Here is a 17,500-nt window from a genome sequence, read left to right on the forward strand (position 1 = left end):
TAGAGATGACTAGAATGGTTAGACTGCGCCGAGACGCGCTTCTCAATCGTCCGCGGAATGCCCGCACAAACATCCGCGCGGGCACGGCACGGTGTGGTCAAGATGCCATAAGCTAATATGTTTTGAAAGGGTGGTGCGGGGGGGATGTGCGCCTGAGGTTGGAGGCGATGATGGCGATGGCGACGCGCACGTCGAACACGCGGCGATCAGATGATTGCGCGCGCGGCTGAAAGGAAAACCGAAACCACCACCACGCGGTCATCGGTGTGTGTTTTGTGTGCGCGCGTGCGACCGGCCACACTCCCGGTTCCGAGGTGGTATCGAAACGAATGCGAGACGAGGTTTCATATGCCGGTGTCGTGGTGACATTGGTGGCGTGTCCGGAATCCCTCCGAGGAGAAAAAAAGGGGTACAAAAAGAAGAAAACATTCTCCATCGAAGTTGGCCACCGTCAGTCAACTAGCAAGCCAGCTGATTCTGGGGCCACAGGGCTCCCGAGGGGGAATACTGCTGAGTAAAGTTCAGTTCCTTTACCCCCAGCGTGCGTCTTTGTGCTATCAGAGGGAGCGAACCTCACCAGGCACCGCAACGCGGTTTTCTGCTGACGGAGGCGTCATAGCTTCGACAGTATGCGAGAATGCCAACCTTTATCAGCTGCTCTACTGTCGTTGCTGCTGATGCTGCTACTGGGTGCCGTATTTTGGAAGTTATCTCTCGGCGAATGTTTTGAAACGAAAGTGTAGCGAACGAAGCGAGCGAAAGTGTAGAGCATGCCGAGCAGAGCACAGAAGCTCTGCTGATTCGCTTCACAGTCACCGAAGAGTTGAACTGCACCGCAACGGCTTCCAACGGCCTTAAATCGACAGATTAAGAATGGCTTTTGATGTTGTTTGAGTGTCACATTAAGATTGTTTTTCGGGCACGGAAATAAAAACAAATACAATGTCCGATCACGCACCGCGACTCGGTGGTAAGTGAAATGATATTGTGGGGAGGGAGGCGCACGAAATGTGATACCGATAGAGGCCCCTTGGTCTCGCCATCAAATGTAGGTTAATCCGTCCGTGAAATATACTTCAGCCTATATCGGCTATGATTGTGATGGTGTCGTATGCTACGGCCCGGCCGAGAGGGTGTGTATAGCGATGGGTGGGTGTTGGACAAACAGAAATAGCAAACAGCACACCCTTCTTCATACCGCGCGACATGGCGATACTCTCGATGATGGTGTTGCTGCTGTTGCTGCTGTAGGCTACTGTTCTACTCGCTTGTAATCCGAAGTTCTTTGCACACCCGGATTTTAGGTCAATCAACATGAAGCATAAGGGCCACGGCGACACTAGCGGCAAATGGGGATTGGTTTTATGTCGTTTGAATTTTCTCGCAACGCAACGGAACGATTAATACGATGCTTCTAGGCCTTCTAAGATAATTCAGACACAAAGTATGCTTTGTTTTGACTGGCCTCTCTGGTTGCTAGATGATTAGTAGTGTGCTCCAGTTCATCAATTTAATTATTTTAATTTACTTGGTAACTTACTGCACTGTTCTGCCTTCAGAAAGGCACCCCAAATGCTGTGTCACTCTCTGCTGCTGCAAAAGCTCTTGTTCCCCCCGCAAATTGTTTTCATTTTCCACCTCGAACCGAGAAACCTGTTTTTGATTCATCGCAAAGCAAAGCAACCCCAGAACCGATCATCCGATGTGCTTTGGGGGCCCAAAAAAAACCGGGCCACGGCTGATTCCGGTCCGGATTAGTTGGCCGGCCGCGCGGTGTACATGTTTTCGATATTTGCATCCCATACGGAACGGTGGAACCGGTTTTTCTGGTCCCTGGCGTTCACAACATTTCAGCACGAGCAACCAATCGCAGGCGGTAGTGTTGCAATAACAACAAAACCACGGCAGACCCACGCCACCATCGATGGCCAAGCCCACGACGAACCTCCGGACGAACGGGTTCGCTGGAGTTGTTTTGCTTTCGATCTGCGGCACATTCGAAGGGGACAAGATTCGCCGTTGGCGATGCTTAGGCTCTTGGGTTTACTGAAGAGATTGTTAGTTGGACGAATTGTCCAGACTCACTCTGCGTTGCGTACGTCTTTATTGCTGTTTGTGAGACATTTTGCGCTCAGTAGAAGCAGGAACTGGCCCAGCAGAACACCATCTTTATCAATATCAACACTTTCTGAGCTGGCTCCGTCTCTCTAACACACTCTCTGTCGATATGAGGACACGTCTTTGACGAAAATAACTTCGACAGCTGGTCAAATGACTGATGGATGTGCTAGTGGGGCGATATCTCGAGAAATAGATCTATCTGCCTAGAGAGCGCACCCCTAGCCTGAGCACAGACGTTGTAAGGCAAGAATAGAAAAGACAATTTGGTGGTTATCACCCTCCCGAAAAGCGAGGATGCTCACCAAGATACTGTCGCGAGTACAATGAAGATGAACCGCGATTACGGATTGGACATGGTAGCTTGATATTGACATTGAATTTGAATGAAACTCAGCTCGGTCACTCGGCTTGTTTGAAGGAATTAAGCCATCGACAAACCAAACGTTCCGTTAATTGAAAGACCAATATTTGATAACCCAACAACGGGTGTGCGTGCTAATCGTCATCGCCAAATGAGGTGCTAATGGTACGGCAAATAGAAAGAAAGACAATTCAAATAGTTGCTCTCCAGCGGTTGTGTAACGCGTCAAAATGGCCCCTCTTCTACGTGCTGGCTTTTCCCTTTTCATGACCTCCATGATCACCTCCTCCATTGTTTACTAATGTATGTCCATCACCACTGCCACCAGCACCACACAATCATTGCCCGTTATCACAAGAAGACGAAGATCTCGAATCGCTTGGGTGTCTTCGTTTTCTTTGGCCCAGCCAACCGGTACCAAGAAAAACAACAGCAGACCTTGAAAACCGAAGATGGATTGCGTGTGGAACGGAGTGAGCACCCCTTCGATAGCACACCATCCCAACGTTGTGGCCCTTTTATTCATCTCATCAAACGATCCGATGGAGTAGCGCGATAGGCGAAAGTGTACCGGCCAGCCGGCCATCGATCCACGGGAGCACGCGCCGTCCGGGAACCGGTAGCCGGTAGTCAACTGCTGATTAGAGATCGACCGCGAGAGGCGTGAGTCCGCGTTGACAACCGACGTTTTTGGAGCGTTTTGTTTACGTTGGAAACCCCGCTGAATGAGCACGGCCTTCGCAACCCCGCAACTTCAATCCCGGGTCCACACATCAGCGTGTCACGGTCACGGTTATCTCTGCGAAGCTAAGGGTGTTTAAGATTCTAAACAACCCGCGAGGAGTTCGCGTAATTGAATCCACCAGCCGTGGGTATGTTTAGACGGGATTAACCAATAAATGCAACAGGAGCACTCCTGTGCATCGCAATGGCCGCTTATAATGCGATAGGACGTTATCAGGCTGTCGGATCAGACCGGAATGACGATAATGCTGCACCACCAATGCAGTCAATTCATGTGAACTCGTTGATCGATCGCTCGCTCAAGTGACGTGACGTGGACGTTCAACCACTTAATGGAGACCACTTACTGGTGACCATTTCTCGCATGAAGACATCTTGTTGGCGCTGTCAATGCCCCAAAGGCACAGAAGCACACCTGGGTTCACACACTAATTGTCCGCACAAATCGCTCGACAAGTCTCGTGTGGCGCCCGCGTGTGCAGCTTCCGCTCGGAGGCACGCCAACCTAATTAGCGGTTAGTCGCTAAATCGCCTCCGATCGATCAGTTTAAGGCGGTCCCCAGCGCCAATTGGCGCTCGGTGCGCTCGCTTGAGGGCATCGTGCCAACTCGGCCAGACGGATGGTCGCGTTCAAAGGACTCTCGGTGGACGGCACGATCCGAAGGCCGTGGGGAAACATCTTGAACGTGAGCATCACGTTTTCGTTGTCTGTAAGAAAACGTGTCGTGTTGTGTGTCGTTGTTAGTCTTTAATGCATTCGTGTATTCCGCAAAGTGTCCTTCCTTGTTTACCACAAAAGGATCGAAACGTGCCGGCTAAGGATTTCAATTGCAATTCCGGACCCTGTTTCAGCTGTTCCTCCGGTGCCACAATTCATAGACACCCAGCGAACGTACGTCAGCCTTATCAGCCAGATGATAGACACTCGATCGTCGCGTGTCTGCCAGTGGAACCAGTCCGTCATCCGTTTGCAGATACGCTGTGTGCTGTGCTGTCCCGTTGTCTCTGGAGTCCAACGGTCGGGCGTCGGGGGTTTTACTTTTTGCAAAGCCCATAAAACCGAGCAAAGTAATAATTATTATCAATCCTTCCTAAAAAGCCATCCACCAACTCCGGTTTCTTGGGCTTCCGTCCATGTTTGACCTGCTTTTTTCCCCCGTCGCGAGTGCACTTGCGTGCCGAGTGCAATAAAGCGTTACACACCAGCTGATACGCGGTTGTAAAATCGTTCTTCTCACTGCCTTTGCTCTTATTCGCTAGCTGGTAGCTGATAATGGCGTGGCTTCCTCTCTGTCACTGACCTTGGCCGTTTGCTGACGGTTGTGATTTGGTTGTGATTTTTGACTCCTTTCTCTATCGTGCCATCCAATTTCATAGTCCAGGATGGCACACGGTTATCCTCGAATATTCCAAAACCATCCTTCCAAGTAGCACATGGTAACAGTTGTTTTCTCAAGGGGTCTGTGCGCATCTGGTCTTGTAGAATCGCAGCACCTGATATCAAATTTTCGATACGAATCATCACGAAAACCACACACGCCTCCCCACCCAACAAACTGTCAAAACAATGTCAGCCGGTTAATTAAACGATTTCTAGCCCCCGGGTCGCCATGATAAGACCGTTGGCAGCATAATTCAGCAGGAAGAAAACGAAAAATGATAAAGCGTGTGTGACGCAGATTCCTGTGTTGCCGCGGGCACAGAGTGTTGCCATGGTGACCATTGTTACATTGTGGTGCTCACTTATTTGCAAAAAAAAAACAACAGGCCAAGCACATTAACGATCGATCGATCGCATGAGAATCCATCAACCGGAACCGGACTGTCCGGTTTCTGGCTATCAAATAGCAAGTCCGTTGTCTGTCTGACATTTACCGAGGCATCCTTCGCTGAGTCTTTAACCACAGCTGAGTATCTGGTCGGCAACCAAGAAGCCACGACAAATAAAGGAAATGAAATCTATATTCTTTTTAAAATGTAGAATATTTTAGAACCCTCAAGTTTTGTCCAAAGAGAAGGATAGTTTAAAAACTCCAATTTATGAATTACAACAATTCGTCGATCGTTTAGTTATAAATTGCTCTACTTTATTGATTTTCTTTGAGTTTCTAGTAGTCATCCCCTTTCGGAACCACTTAAAAGCTTCGGAACCGTTGGTTGCTAAATACCCACCAAGGTGCGCCTGGAAGAAGACGAGCCCGGTTGGTACGGGAGAACGGACCGTCGCGCTCCTCAATCGGCCAAGGTCAGCCCCATCGCGACCACAAAGAACGCCAGGCAAATAAAAAAAAACATCGCAAGGTGTACGATGACGTGCACGCGATCCAACACACAAATACAGGGGCACGGAGTGGTAACCAAATTGTAAACAACGATACATCATCGGAGGAGGCGAAATGCATCGCAGCTGAGCAGCAGCCCGTGCGCTTCAAAACAAATGCACCGTTCACGTTGTCATGGAGGCGGGAAAATCAATTTCATTTCGATTGCACGATGAGTTATGGAAGGGAAAGCAGAACAACCAGGAAGTGGCTAGAAACGGTTGGCCTTGAAAGCTGGCGTCCTTTAGAAGGACACTCCCAACCGGTAGCATCATTTTTGGGAGGGAACATCACATGCAGTTCATTGAACCGGCCAGCTCCAATCGGTGCTACCGAATCAGCTGATACGGTGGAGGTCGAGGGAGTGGACACGCCACGCCATGAAACCGCGCCGACAAACCGATTAAAAGCTCGTAAAATTGTCTCATAAAAATGTCGTAAAAGTAACCGAAAACTATACCCAACTGTGGGTCATTCGGGGCGGGTCCGCGGCCCGACCGAGTTCGGGCATCAGAAAGAAAACAAATATCTCAACCAGCATAAACATACTTTTGATGCTCGTTAAAATCGCTTTCGATTAGTGTGGGTTCGATTTAACGACCGGGGCGTGGAATGGGCGTGGAGTAGTGTGTGACAACACGTTTTACGACTGCTTCAAACGCGCTGCCCGCTCTCACGAACTCAATAATGCTAATCAAACGCGTCCAGCGCCTTATTGGCGGGACCAACAAGTGGGAGGTCGGGCATCCCATCATTGGCGAGATTAATCGGCAGTTATGAGTTAAAGATTATAATTTTCAAACGCTCCGACAGCACCTAAACACGCTCTGTCTACTATGATTGACTACAACGGATGATGGCTACTGTGATGCCAGTTGATGATGGAGTTGGCCGGGGCGAAAATGAAAGTTGATCTTCGCGTTAGAATTTTTGTCCCGTTCTCTTCTGCCTTCTGCGTTATGCTGCTAACGTTATGCTACTCCAAACGAACTCGTTTTTTGTCGCGCTTGCGTGCTCAATGAGATCGGAAAACTGGATGACCTTCAACTGAGGATCACCATGCCATCGCACCATACGAACGACTTCGACGAGCGATCGTACGATGTTTCCGAGACGAAGAGGAAGAACACAAGCGAAAAAGCGAAGAAGACGAACGAACGCACGACAGCATAAGCAATTGGCTTTGTCCGGAGCGAACAGGTCGAGAATCGAAAAAAAAACGCCAACTCTTCCCAACCTTCCATCAGTTGTCTGCCTGGCGCTGCTGCTGGGTATTGAAAACCACTAAAAATAATCTCATTACATAATGTGCTCCGTGGACGCGCTGCGGACTGACCATAGCGCGAACGCACCAGCATTACACACGTGTCACCTTCAACGTTCGACGCTTAAAAGAGACGCTCCCCGCAAGCAGCGGCTTGTCCGGGTTGATGGATGCTTGTGTTTTTGTAAAAACAAAAAACTGCGCAACACCCGCATGGAACCCGTTCTCTCGCGGTGTTTGTGAAGGAGAGGTGCCCTTGTCGAGCCCATTTTTGTTGGAATCTGCGGTCTGGCGTATCCGCCAAGTGGTAAGGAAGTTATGAACTGTTGCTCCGCCACCTTAGGCGGTGACTGGAGTTGTTTTGTGATTGAGAACAACGGATCGAATGAAAAAACTATGCAAAACAACGTGCGCAGAATCTGTTACACGTTGTTGTTGTTGTTTGTGCCACACATTAACACACTATCAATCGACAACAAAGAGAGAGCCATCGAGTACCGCCTAGTAGCTTCGTTGAGTAGTGAACGACGTGGCACGGACTGATAACGCACTGTTCCGTAACCATTGATCAATGCAATGGGAATGGAAAGGGTTTCCAGCCGTCGTCGTGGCGTTAAACGGAAACGTACATCAGCATTTGAAGCAGCACTTGAAGCGCCAGTCAAGACTTTTGCTACGATAGTGCGCGATACGCTTGATAGAGAGGCCATTTGCCCTTTTGCTTTTTTGCTCGATTAGCACAAAGAAAGGAGGAAAAGAAGATGTTTTATGAGTAAATGATGCTAGTGATGAGTGCATAGCGCAAGAGATGAATTAAAAATAGAACCGTCGCTCGATTTGAAATGCAATCGCTTCAATCGAGGACAGAGGCCACCGAGTTGCAGTTGTCGTCGGTGAACTTGCTGGTGCTTTATTGGTTGCATTTTCGCCTTCTTGTTGTCGCACTACCTTGGGCAAGTTCGCTGACCATACACGTCAACTGACGCGGTCTCACAACACTTCCTTCGCCGTCCGTTCACTTTAATAAATTTAAAAGTAAACACTAGCGCGACACATCGCGTACCATTCGAACCGATTAAACCTTGATCTTGGCCCTGAAGCGGTTCTTCACCTTCACCTTTGTCCACGAAACACGAAACAGATCAATCTACTTCTTACAGAAGATGGTACTTTACTTCAACGCCAGGGCCATCGATCCCAGGCACTTGTACTTTGGTTGGCTGGCGGTCATTCATCTTGGGCGCGCGGCGTGATAACGTGCCTGGGATGATGAGAGCCGTTCAATCCAATTGTCTGATTGTTTATCTTCTTTAATCCAGTTCCTTGGCATTTCCCGAAGAAGCGGGCAAGTACACACCTTCTTCAGGTTGATCCAGCCTTCCAGACTCAAGAAAGGACGCGCTTCCTGGAAGCTACTAAGCAGCTCCATCGCTTTTCAGGGAAAATCTGATTAAACAATCAACACCTACAGAGCATTATCGTTTCGTTAAAATAGATGTTTACTGGCTTGGACAACCATAGAAATGCTGTTTCAAATTTGAAATTTCATTCTTTTCATTGGAAACCAACCGATTCGCCACCGTTCCAGACTAATCGTTTGATGCCTTTGGCTCAATTGCATCCGGTCACTCCGGCTCTGTCATTATCTTCAGCTCAGCCTGTTCCAGATGTTCCAGTATAATCGCTACGCACAGTAGCGGCGCATAAATTTCACTCAATTTTCCCACTCGCGCCATCAACAACCGTCCAGGAGGATGTGGCGTCCAGGCGTAGCGGGGAGAGGACTGGTTTGCAAATTAATTGCACAGTCATAGGGCAGCGGACATTGTCCCACATTTAGTCTGGACTGACGGCGGCGATGGCGGATGGAATACGTGTGATAAGTTTTTTTATTGTGATAAATTACACAACGCGCGAGCGAGAGTGATGCGGCCACAGCCACCAGCGGCAGAAACTCTCTCGATTTCGCGGGCTTTTTTTGCTTGCCATGCTGGCCATGCTTGGTCTGGGGGAGCATTCGCGGTTCCGTTTCATAACAGCCTAGCTGTATGGGTGCTGCTGCGGTGAACCTATTTCACATTTTAATCTCACAACGAAGCACTTCAACTGCTGTTTGGGTTTAAAGCGGGCATCAAGTTTAATTAAACGCACAATCCATCAAATGTGTTTTGTTGAAGTGTTGCTGATTGGCCATAAGGTTCTCAGTGTTTCTCTTGCTTGAGCATGCCGTCTGCTGGGCCGTGCAAACACTGACCTTTCCCAACATGATCAAGGGAGTGGTGGACAATTTTCGTGTGGTTTTAGCCTCGTTTTTTATCAAACAGATCGATCGCTACAACGAAAACTCTTTGGAAGACAGCTCTGGTTAGTTTTCATTAAAAATCGGCCATTTCTGTAGCTTTAACTAAAACAAATTTCGCTCTACAAAAGCATATAAAAGAAAAGATTATGCTAAACGTTTATCAAGCTAACATTGGCCAATCTGCGGCACAATATCCCTTCTTTTATTTGATTATAATTGATCACAAAATCTTAGGAGAGCTCATCGTAAAACAGCTCATTCAAACCAGCTGGCAACATTTCACGAAATATTTCACCGAAGCTTGTTTGAGGGTTAAGCGGCCCATAGACGATCAACTTTATTTGTCAACTCTTGCATGCAAGTCGATTGACACCAATATATTTATCGTGTGTGGACTACATTGAAGCTTCTGTCAAAAAAGTTGAAGATTTTCAGAAAGCTGAAAATATATTGATGAGGCTGAATATTGGCATCGTCTGTGGGCCACAGCGACGAAAACGATGCGCCTGTGGTCCTGATAGATGAAACATTAAGGATTAGTCCAATGTTGTCTAAATACGAGGAATAAAAATAAAATGACAGTGTGATGCAATTTTTGCATTTGCATTTTTGCAAATAAAGTTGATCGTCTGTGGGCCGCTTTAAATAACATTTTTAAATTCCAATCCACGATGAAATGCAACAACGAACCACGAAACCGGATAGCGGGTTGGTTGACAAACCAAAAACATTTATTATTCGACATATGTACAACGGATTTCCCTAAAATAAACTGACCAACGCACTGCTGCCGTCCTGCTGCGGTTTAATTGAAGCCCTTCCCGCACACTACCACCGACCGACCTAAAGCAACCATCCCTTCCGGTCGTAGATCCGAAGTGTCACCTCCAGCCGCCGATAGTAGTCCTCCTCCACTAGATTATCGTTGAAGAACAGGGCCGCATCCTGTTCACTGTGGTCCGGTATCGACTCTTTCCGGGCCAGGACAACACGCAGCATCGACACGATATGGTACAGCTCGAACGGTGCGACACGATCGATTTCCTCCCGGAAGCTTAGCGAAGGGAGAAAGTGAGAAAGAACAACGAAGCCCCCAAAAAGGGGGGGGGGGGGGGGGGGTGTCACTTCCAATGCCTGCCATAATTAATTGCCCTTCAACCACTCTCGGCTCGGCTCGCGGGGGCCTCCAGCTTACCTCTCGATGGTTAAGTCTTCCGGGGTGGGGAACCGGAGCCGCACCATATCGGTGGCCAGCTGCTGGAAGTAGTACTCGAAGTAGCCGTCCAGCTGTGACTCCAGCTCCGGATCGTTGACGCTCGTGGTGAGGAAGAAGATGACATCTCGCACCAACGAATCCATCTGGATCAGCTGGAAGTCGACGAATTTGAGACTACTGGGCCGTCCCGTTTCCTTATCTGTTGCCATATGTGTTCCGTGGTTCAATTTCAAGGTTGACAAATGGGGGTGCATGGAAAGAAATGAAAAAAAACAAGTGAAACTCCGGTTCCCCTCCATCGGTATCTGGCCAGCAGTCGATTACCATATTTGATCATCATGTTGTTAACCCACAGATCGTTGTGCAGCATCGTACAGTAGACCGTGCGTTGGTCCGAGATGAGCTGAGCCTGGCGTCGATGACACTCGCAGATCTTGCCGTACGCTCGGTCCGCCAGCTCCGGTCCAACACCGGTCCGTACGATGTCCTGCCGGAACACATCCATCATCTGACGGAGCGTTTCCGCGCTCAGCCCCGCATCGATGTCGATCTTAACGAGGTACTTATGGATACCGGCCTCGAACTCGTTCGGTTTTAGGTAACGCAGCGCTATCGGTATCGCATGAAACAGTGCGAGCTTCTGCAACAACAACAAGTAGCCCACATAGACACAAATCCATTATTCACGAGCCTCCCAGGGGAGTGTCCTTGCGCCTCTTCGTCACCGTACCTGCAACACGAACCGTGCCTGCTCCCGGTCAAACCCCTGACGTCGGTCACCGGTGACGTAGCCGGCCAGCTTCAGATTCTCGAACAGCATCACCCCGTCGGCGTCCACCTTCTCGACCGATGGATCCAGCGAGACGCGTGCACCGTAGCAACGGCAAAACACATCGATCAGCTCACCGTCGCCACCGAATCCTTGCTCGCGTTGCAGCTCCAGCAGCGTTGGGACAATCTTCAGGTAGACGGCCGCCTCCTTCACGAACGTCGTGTCAATTTGGAAGATTTCCAGAAACTCCTCGCTGCTCGGTCGCATCTTTGCCACCAGATGAAGTCGGGCCGTGTTTTCGTCCTCATCACGCCCCTTGGGATTCGTCGCCTGCTGCTGCTGCTGGGAAGAGACGGAGATCAATCTCTCTCTTTCGGGAATCTTTTCGGTTTCTGACAACTCGTCGCACGGATTTGGGCGCCATTAAAACCATTCCTGGAAAACCTTGGGTGATGGTGAGTAATTTGAACAACGCTTCCTCACTATTTTTAGTCAAAGCACAGGTGGGGCGCTTCAAGTGAACAAAAAGGCGATAAATCGCAGATCGTAACGTTCGCTAATGAAGCAGAAGCATAAGCAGCAGCAGCGCCGACAGGACTGGGAAAATGCTTAGTCTTCAAACACACGCTTAGCTGGCAGGAACCATTTCCGGGAAAATGCTCTCTGCCAGCGTTCGAGTGCCTTGTTTTGACTTTTTGGCTATTTCCGAGCTCCCTCTTTCTTTTTTTGGTACGGGTCCCAACGTTCCATGATTATAAGCTTTTTTGTTATTCATTTTGTCGAATGAGCAGCAGCAGCAGGCTGTGTCTCACTTTTGCTTCTTTCTTCGACGCATTTCCTCCCGCAGTGCCTTATTGATTTATCGGGAAAGAAAAAAATCTATACGATTTTCAATTACCTGCAGAAGCAGAAGCTGCTTTCGGCAGGAAGAAAGCCCATTTCCTCTGCCACTAATGTCTGCCCACTCAAGGAAGGTCCACGTGAAATATGAAGCACTCCTTCTTCACCTCACCTTTAAAGAGCAAAAAGTACGCACGCCTGCTTCGGTGAATTCGCAAAACAATTCGTTGAATTCGATGCCGATGTCGCCGCCAATGCCTACGTGCTCATGGCAACCAACGGGCCACATTCAACAGATGTTTGCTGGCCTCGCTAGGCGTTGTTATCGCAAGCCACAGACAGCGATGACTAGATGCCGACGTTGGAAGAGAAAACTTTCATTTCTTTTCCCATCGTCGCCTCCGTTGTCATTAACTCGTTCGTAAAGTTCTCAACTGTCACCGCGAGCCCGCACCCGCGGATTATCTTTCCCGATGCCCGAGGGAGCAAACGGGGGAAAAACGGATTGTCTCGTACTCCGGTCCACCGTACAATGACAATATGATGCTGTGCACTATGCTTCTTACTACTTTAACAAGTTTCTTGAAGCGGACAGCAGCAGACTCACTCCCTCTCTTAAAGACGACGACGTGTTGCGTAGGATGTTGGACCGCGGAGAAGATGATAAATCGCTTTTCCCTTCCCCTCCTCCATTTTCTACCTGTTACGCTCACACGCGGGGATGTGGGTTTACTGATCTGGAACGATGTGAATGTGGCAGCAACATTGTGCTACCCCTTTTTGCCTTTCTCCACTCCATTAGTAGCAGCATCCTTGGATTGTGCTTAACCCAAAGGAGGCAATCGCGTGGAACACGCGGCACTCGTATGATGCCGGCGGTGGTGAGCTGTGAGCGAGCATTTACTCGACGCTATTTATCGCTTTCACACCACACACCACGCATGTTAGTTATTTTTAAATAAAATCAATCCAATTTGCTCATTGATTTATGCGTTTCGATTGCGGCGACCACACAGCGTAAACGCTAATCGCTCGCACTTGGCGGCGATACTTTGAATCTCATTGAAGCCGCTCCAATATCATCCATCAAAGTGTCAATGCAAATGCGAAATCCTTCTCCACAAAACCCATGGCTTACTGGGGTATTAGACCGCAACCAAGAGTTAGCAAATAAGCATCGTGTGCTCTTCGCTTTTCCTTTTTCCCGGAAAAAGGGGGGTTCAGATTTTAATGAAGAAAGTAGAAACCTTATCTCACATCCCTCTACCTTCTCTACCGGGCTCAACACCTACATCGAACGCTAGTCCGGAGTGAATTCCAATAAACTCTCAAAGCTGGATCGTTCAACCGGTTGATGTAGCATCAGTGCATCTCTCGTCACCTTCCAACGGCCGATGGTTTCCCGTTTTATGGATATTACATTTTACTTTTGTTTTCTTCCCTTCCACCACCAGCTAGGAGCTAGGAGCTAGTATGCCACCGGAGTCCACTCGACCTCGCGCACTCACGTGCTCTCTATCGATGCGGATTGGAATGGGAAGTGAAGCTCGTGCAATCCTGGAGCCTCTACGAATGCGATGCTTATATGAGAAAGCAAATAGTACACCGAGAGTGGGCTGGCCATATGTGTGAGTGTTTGTGTCACCGGATGGATGCTGAAGATCATTTGTCTTCGACCCAAGGGTGGCATCGAATGGCCTCCAGGCACGGACAGGATTTAATTTACAATTTATGGCCACCCCCCTTTTTCCATCGGTTCACCGGAGATGGTTATGTCCTGGACGACAACAACCAAAGTGCCACAACGGACCAGAAATGTATCGAAGAAGAAGAAGCACCATGGGCAGCAACAGGCCACTAATGGAAATGGAAACTCGGAGAGCAGGGATTTGAGTTCACCTGTCAGGCCGTATTGAGCGGCCTGTTGGCGATGATTGAAGGTTTCTCTTCCCCTTTCTTTCCTCTTTGGACTGCACTTTACTTTAGAATGTCGTACCGGTTCCTAGAAAGCATCCCTTAGTACTAGAGGGAGAATAAAAATTCAAAAACGAATTCTAAACTCAAACTCGTTGGCGCCTCCATCGTTGGCGTCTCCATCGTTGGCGCCTCCATCGTTGGCGCCTCCATCGTTTGCGCATAAATAAAATTTTAAAAAAAATTAAAAAGGTGGCAAACCTTTCAGTAAAAGTGTGCGTGATCCTCACTCTTATGTTAAGGACTGCAGCCGCTACTTTAGCGATATTTAGCGATATTGCATTTCTTATAGACATGACTCGTTGAGGGACTTTACCTTGGCCATAACCAAGAAACAGGAAACGCAAAAGGAAGAGTGAGCGGAAGGAAGCCAACAGGAAGAGGTTTAAATGTCTTTCAACGCACGTTCCGTGCAAAAGTTCCATCGATTGGCGTGATTAATACGTGCCCATTACTTGAGGCTAGCGTCGTCGTGGCGTGTGGCGCCGCTGACTTGCTGCGGTGTGCCACGACACCACCACGGCGTCCCACCGGCGTCGAGCACCGTGGGTTGATTAATTTACTGCCAAAAGCACTAATTTTGTCGATGAAAGAAGGCTGCCCCGTTGAAGAAGACGTTGTCACCCTGCGGGATCGGTGACGTTAGGCCGCGACCGCGACGATGGCGACGACAACGTGGCCTTTTACCTTCTCTTCCCGGTCGGTGACGTCCCGCCTGGTGTGCACGGTCACGGCCAGCATGGTGCTACCATAGTTGTCTCCGGGTGCGGTTAGAAACTCCGACTCATAGCGGAGCACACGAGTCCCGGTCGGTAGGACGGGTGCTAGCAGCCCTTCCAGATCGCGAATCGGTGGCGGTGGAATGGTAGGCATGGCGGGGAACACGCTGTGTCGTCACGCTGTGGATGCCGCTCAACCGGAACCACTACCAGCCACCACTAGGACAACGAAGGTTTTTGGCACAAAACACACGCCGAGCGAGTGACGCGTACGCGGAAGAAGAACCAACCGAACCGAACGACCGCAGGACTACATTCAACCTCGTGACTGACTGTGCCGCGTGATGGGAAACAACTGAGCCATGCGATGCGTTGCAGTGCGCTCGATACCATGCTACTCGCGATATGCTCGATAGCAACATACCGAAGCTACACGAAGACGAACGGCATTCGGTTATACTAGAGACCGAACAGATTGTGAATGGAACTGATGCCGTTTACTGATGATGATGATGATGATGACCAAACGAAACTGGAGCGCGCGAATCACCGTGGACGCCATAAAAATCCCATTGGCCAGCCAGGGGAGTCTCTGTAACGGGCCGAGCAGTCTGGTAATCGAAATCATTGGCGGCATCAATTAAGACAAGTGGTAAGCGATGCTACCGAAGCACCGAACCTGCTCTCTTATCGAAACGTGTGAGACGCATTTCACGGAATCTCTGGGCGGGTGTAGACACACCTTCTTCATTTTGCTCATGATCCGTAGGTCCGGACAAAACGTGTGGCGTGGTTCTTATCCGATTGTAGAACTGCTTGCGCCTGCTACTGACTGACTGACCAGAATGATAAGCTAAAGGAATCTTATCACATCAAAATAGACGCGCGTGAACCGATTAGTAGCAGCAGCAGCAGCAGCAGCGATGGCGTAGATTATTATCGGTTGAGCTAAAGCGAACCTAGAGGCCGATAAAAACCAAACTCCAAAAGGGTCAAACTTGAACCTACGAACCCTTTAAGCAAACATAAAACCGATTTTAGATGAGCTCGATCCATCATGGCGGACCCTTCAAATCCACTCAACGCGATGCACCGACTACTTGGATGGTGCAATCAATGCTGCAACTGGCAACCACCGCCCAGAGCTGACCGGTGGCCGGTGTGTGCATTGATGTGACAGCTGAGTACCGAGGCCACTCGACGAAACGCGTGTCCTCCTAGTCCACCGATGCCGATCCCCCAATGAACTCAACGGTCGATGATGACGACAACGACAACGGATCCACGCGGGAACTGGCTGCAATTTGATGTAATTTACGAATCACGGCGAAGGTCAGTTGTTTTCACTCACTCCTTATCGGTGGCTTCCTGTCTGATGGACGCGATTGGATATACGTCGTTACGTCGACGGACGATGGTGATGCGCTCGGTGTTTTTTTTTTTTCGTCGGCCAGACAACTAGACGGGACTTGATCACGATTATGCGTTGTGGTGGAATTGAACGGATTATTTATGCACGCATGGAGAACTCTCTTAATTGAATAAAACTATCATTAAAAGCGTTCATAGTTTTCCCATTTTCGAAGAAACATTGATGAAATATTTGCTTTAATACTTTACTAACTCCAACATTGAATCTTCGTCATCCGTCCACCGCTAGATCGCTGCTGAAAGCGCCAGACCCCAACTGCGATTGAGATCGCTGCTGTAACCTATTTCAATTGAGCGCAAAACGCATTCCCTCCTCGGTGTTGTTTCAGCAATTTGCCAATTTCATCATCCGTCCATCTGTCCACCCGTCGGTCCGGGCATGACATCCGCAGAATCCGCCTGGGCATCTCGACGACGACGATTTGCTCGCCCGTTGTTTAGGATCGAATTTTCGATCTCGACCCCCTACCGGCGGTTCGCAGCACCTAGCACGCGCGTTCGTGCGATAAGGATGATTGCGACAGCGTGACAAACAAGCGGTCACGGCATTAAACCGTTGACATTGACTTTGTCCCATTAGTGACGCTCGCCACGGCCGCCAGACTTTGCGCTAGTGCGCTTGGGCTGTTTGCGTTTCTTCGTGGATCCCCGTCTCGCCCAGGTCCTTCCGGTTAATCTGGCATTTCTGGTGAAAAGCAGAACGCGCCATTATGTGTAAACACCGCACCACTTTTGGAACCGTGGCCGCTAGAGCGTTAAATCGGAAAGCAAACGCGAAACGGCGGATGGACCCCCGGGCGGCACTTGCTAACGCAATTAATATATTCCTTATCCTCGCGTTATCAAAGGACACTCACCCACGGACTCGAGACAGCTTTAAGTTCGTCCAAGAAGATATGGTACTGAGGCTGATGAGCTTATGGTCGCGGTCCCACGGAAAAATAATTCCAAAACTGATGGTTCGCGGTCAGACCGCCGGAGGGCTGCGGAGAGATTGACACTAATCCGCTCAACAGCGCAAACCGCAGGTCACAGGATCGTGCTTTCATCGCGGTGTGTGTTACTTTCCACCAAACTGGCCCGGCTGCCACCGCCAAGGTAAACACAATACGAAGGGTCTCTCCCTTTCCGACCAGCCGGAAGTCAGCATCGGAAAGCACTAACCACGGGACTGGCGGAAACTTTCTTTCCAAACATGAAATTTTAATTAATGCTTCTCCTGTTTTCAAACGAGCACTCGGGAACCGCAAAACAGGTGCACCAACAATTTGGCCCAGATCGGTCAGGATTGAATTCTAGAACCGACCGCCCGCTGATATCGCTGACCTAACGAGCCGGGAAATTCGCATCTCGTTGGCGGGAACTTTTAATTACTCTCTCCAGCGCGGTACTGTGTATCAGCCGACTTCTCGAGGGTTCCTGAAGGATACGAAAC

General features: G+C 49.3%; 1 protein-coding gene across 2 annotated transcripts; it reads right to left on the reverse strand.

Moving 5' to 3' along the window:
• Positions 1-9,821: 9,821 nt before the first annotated feature.
• Positions 9,822-14,975, reverse strand: LOC126580868 (uncharacterized). 2 transcript variants are annotated; one of them, XM_050244168.1, is made up of 5 exons: positions 14,603-14,975; positions 11,060-11,440; positions 10,654-10,969; positions 10,309-10,528; positions 9,822-10,167 (listed from the first exon to the last, which is right to left on the reverse strand). In XM_050244168.1, exons 1-5 carry the CDS (start codon positions 14,786-14,788, stop codon positions 9,957-9,959), a joined length of 1,314 nt encoding a protein of 437 aa, XP_050100125.1. In that variant the 5' UTR covers positions 14,789-14,975; the 3' UTR covers positions 9,822-9,956. The 2 variants fall into 2 exon arrangements, with proteins under 2 accessions (XP_050100125.1, XP_050100124.1); XM_050244167.1 differs by having other exon boundaries at positions 11,060-11,443.
• Positions 14,976-17,500: the final 2,525 nt, after the last annotated feature.

The sequence above is a fragment of the Anopheles aquasalis genome, chromosome 2, assembly GCF_943734665.1.
Source record: "Anopheles aquasalis chromosome 2, idAnoAquaMG_Q_19, whole genome shotgun sequence".
NCBI lineage: Eukaryota > Metazoa > Arthropoda > Insecta > Diptera > Culicidae > Anopheles > Anopheles aquasalis.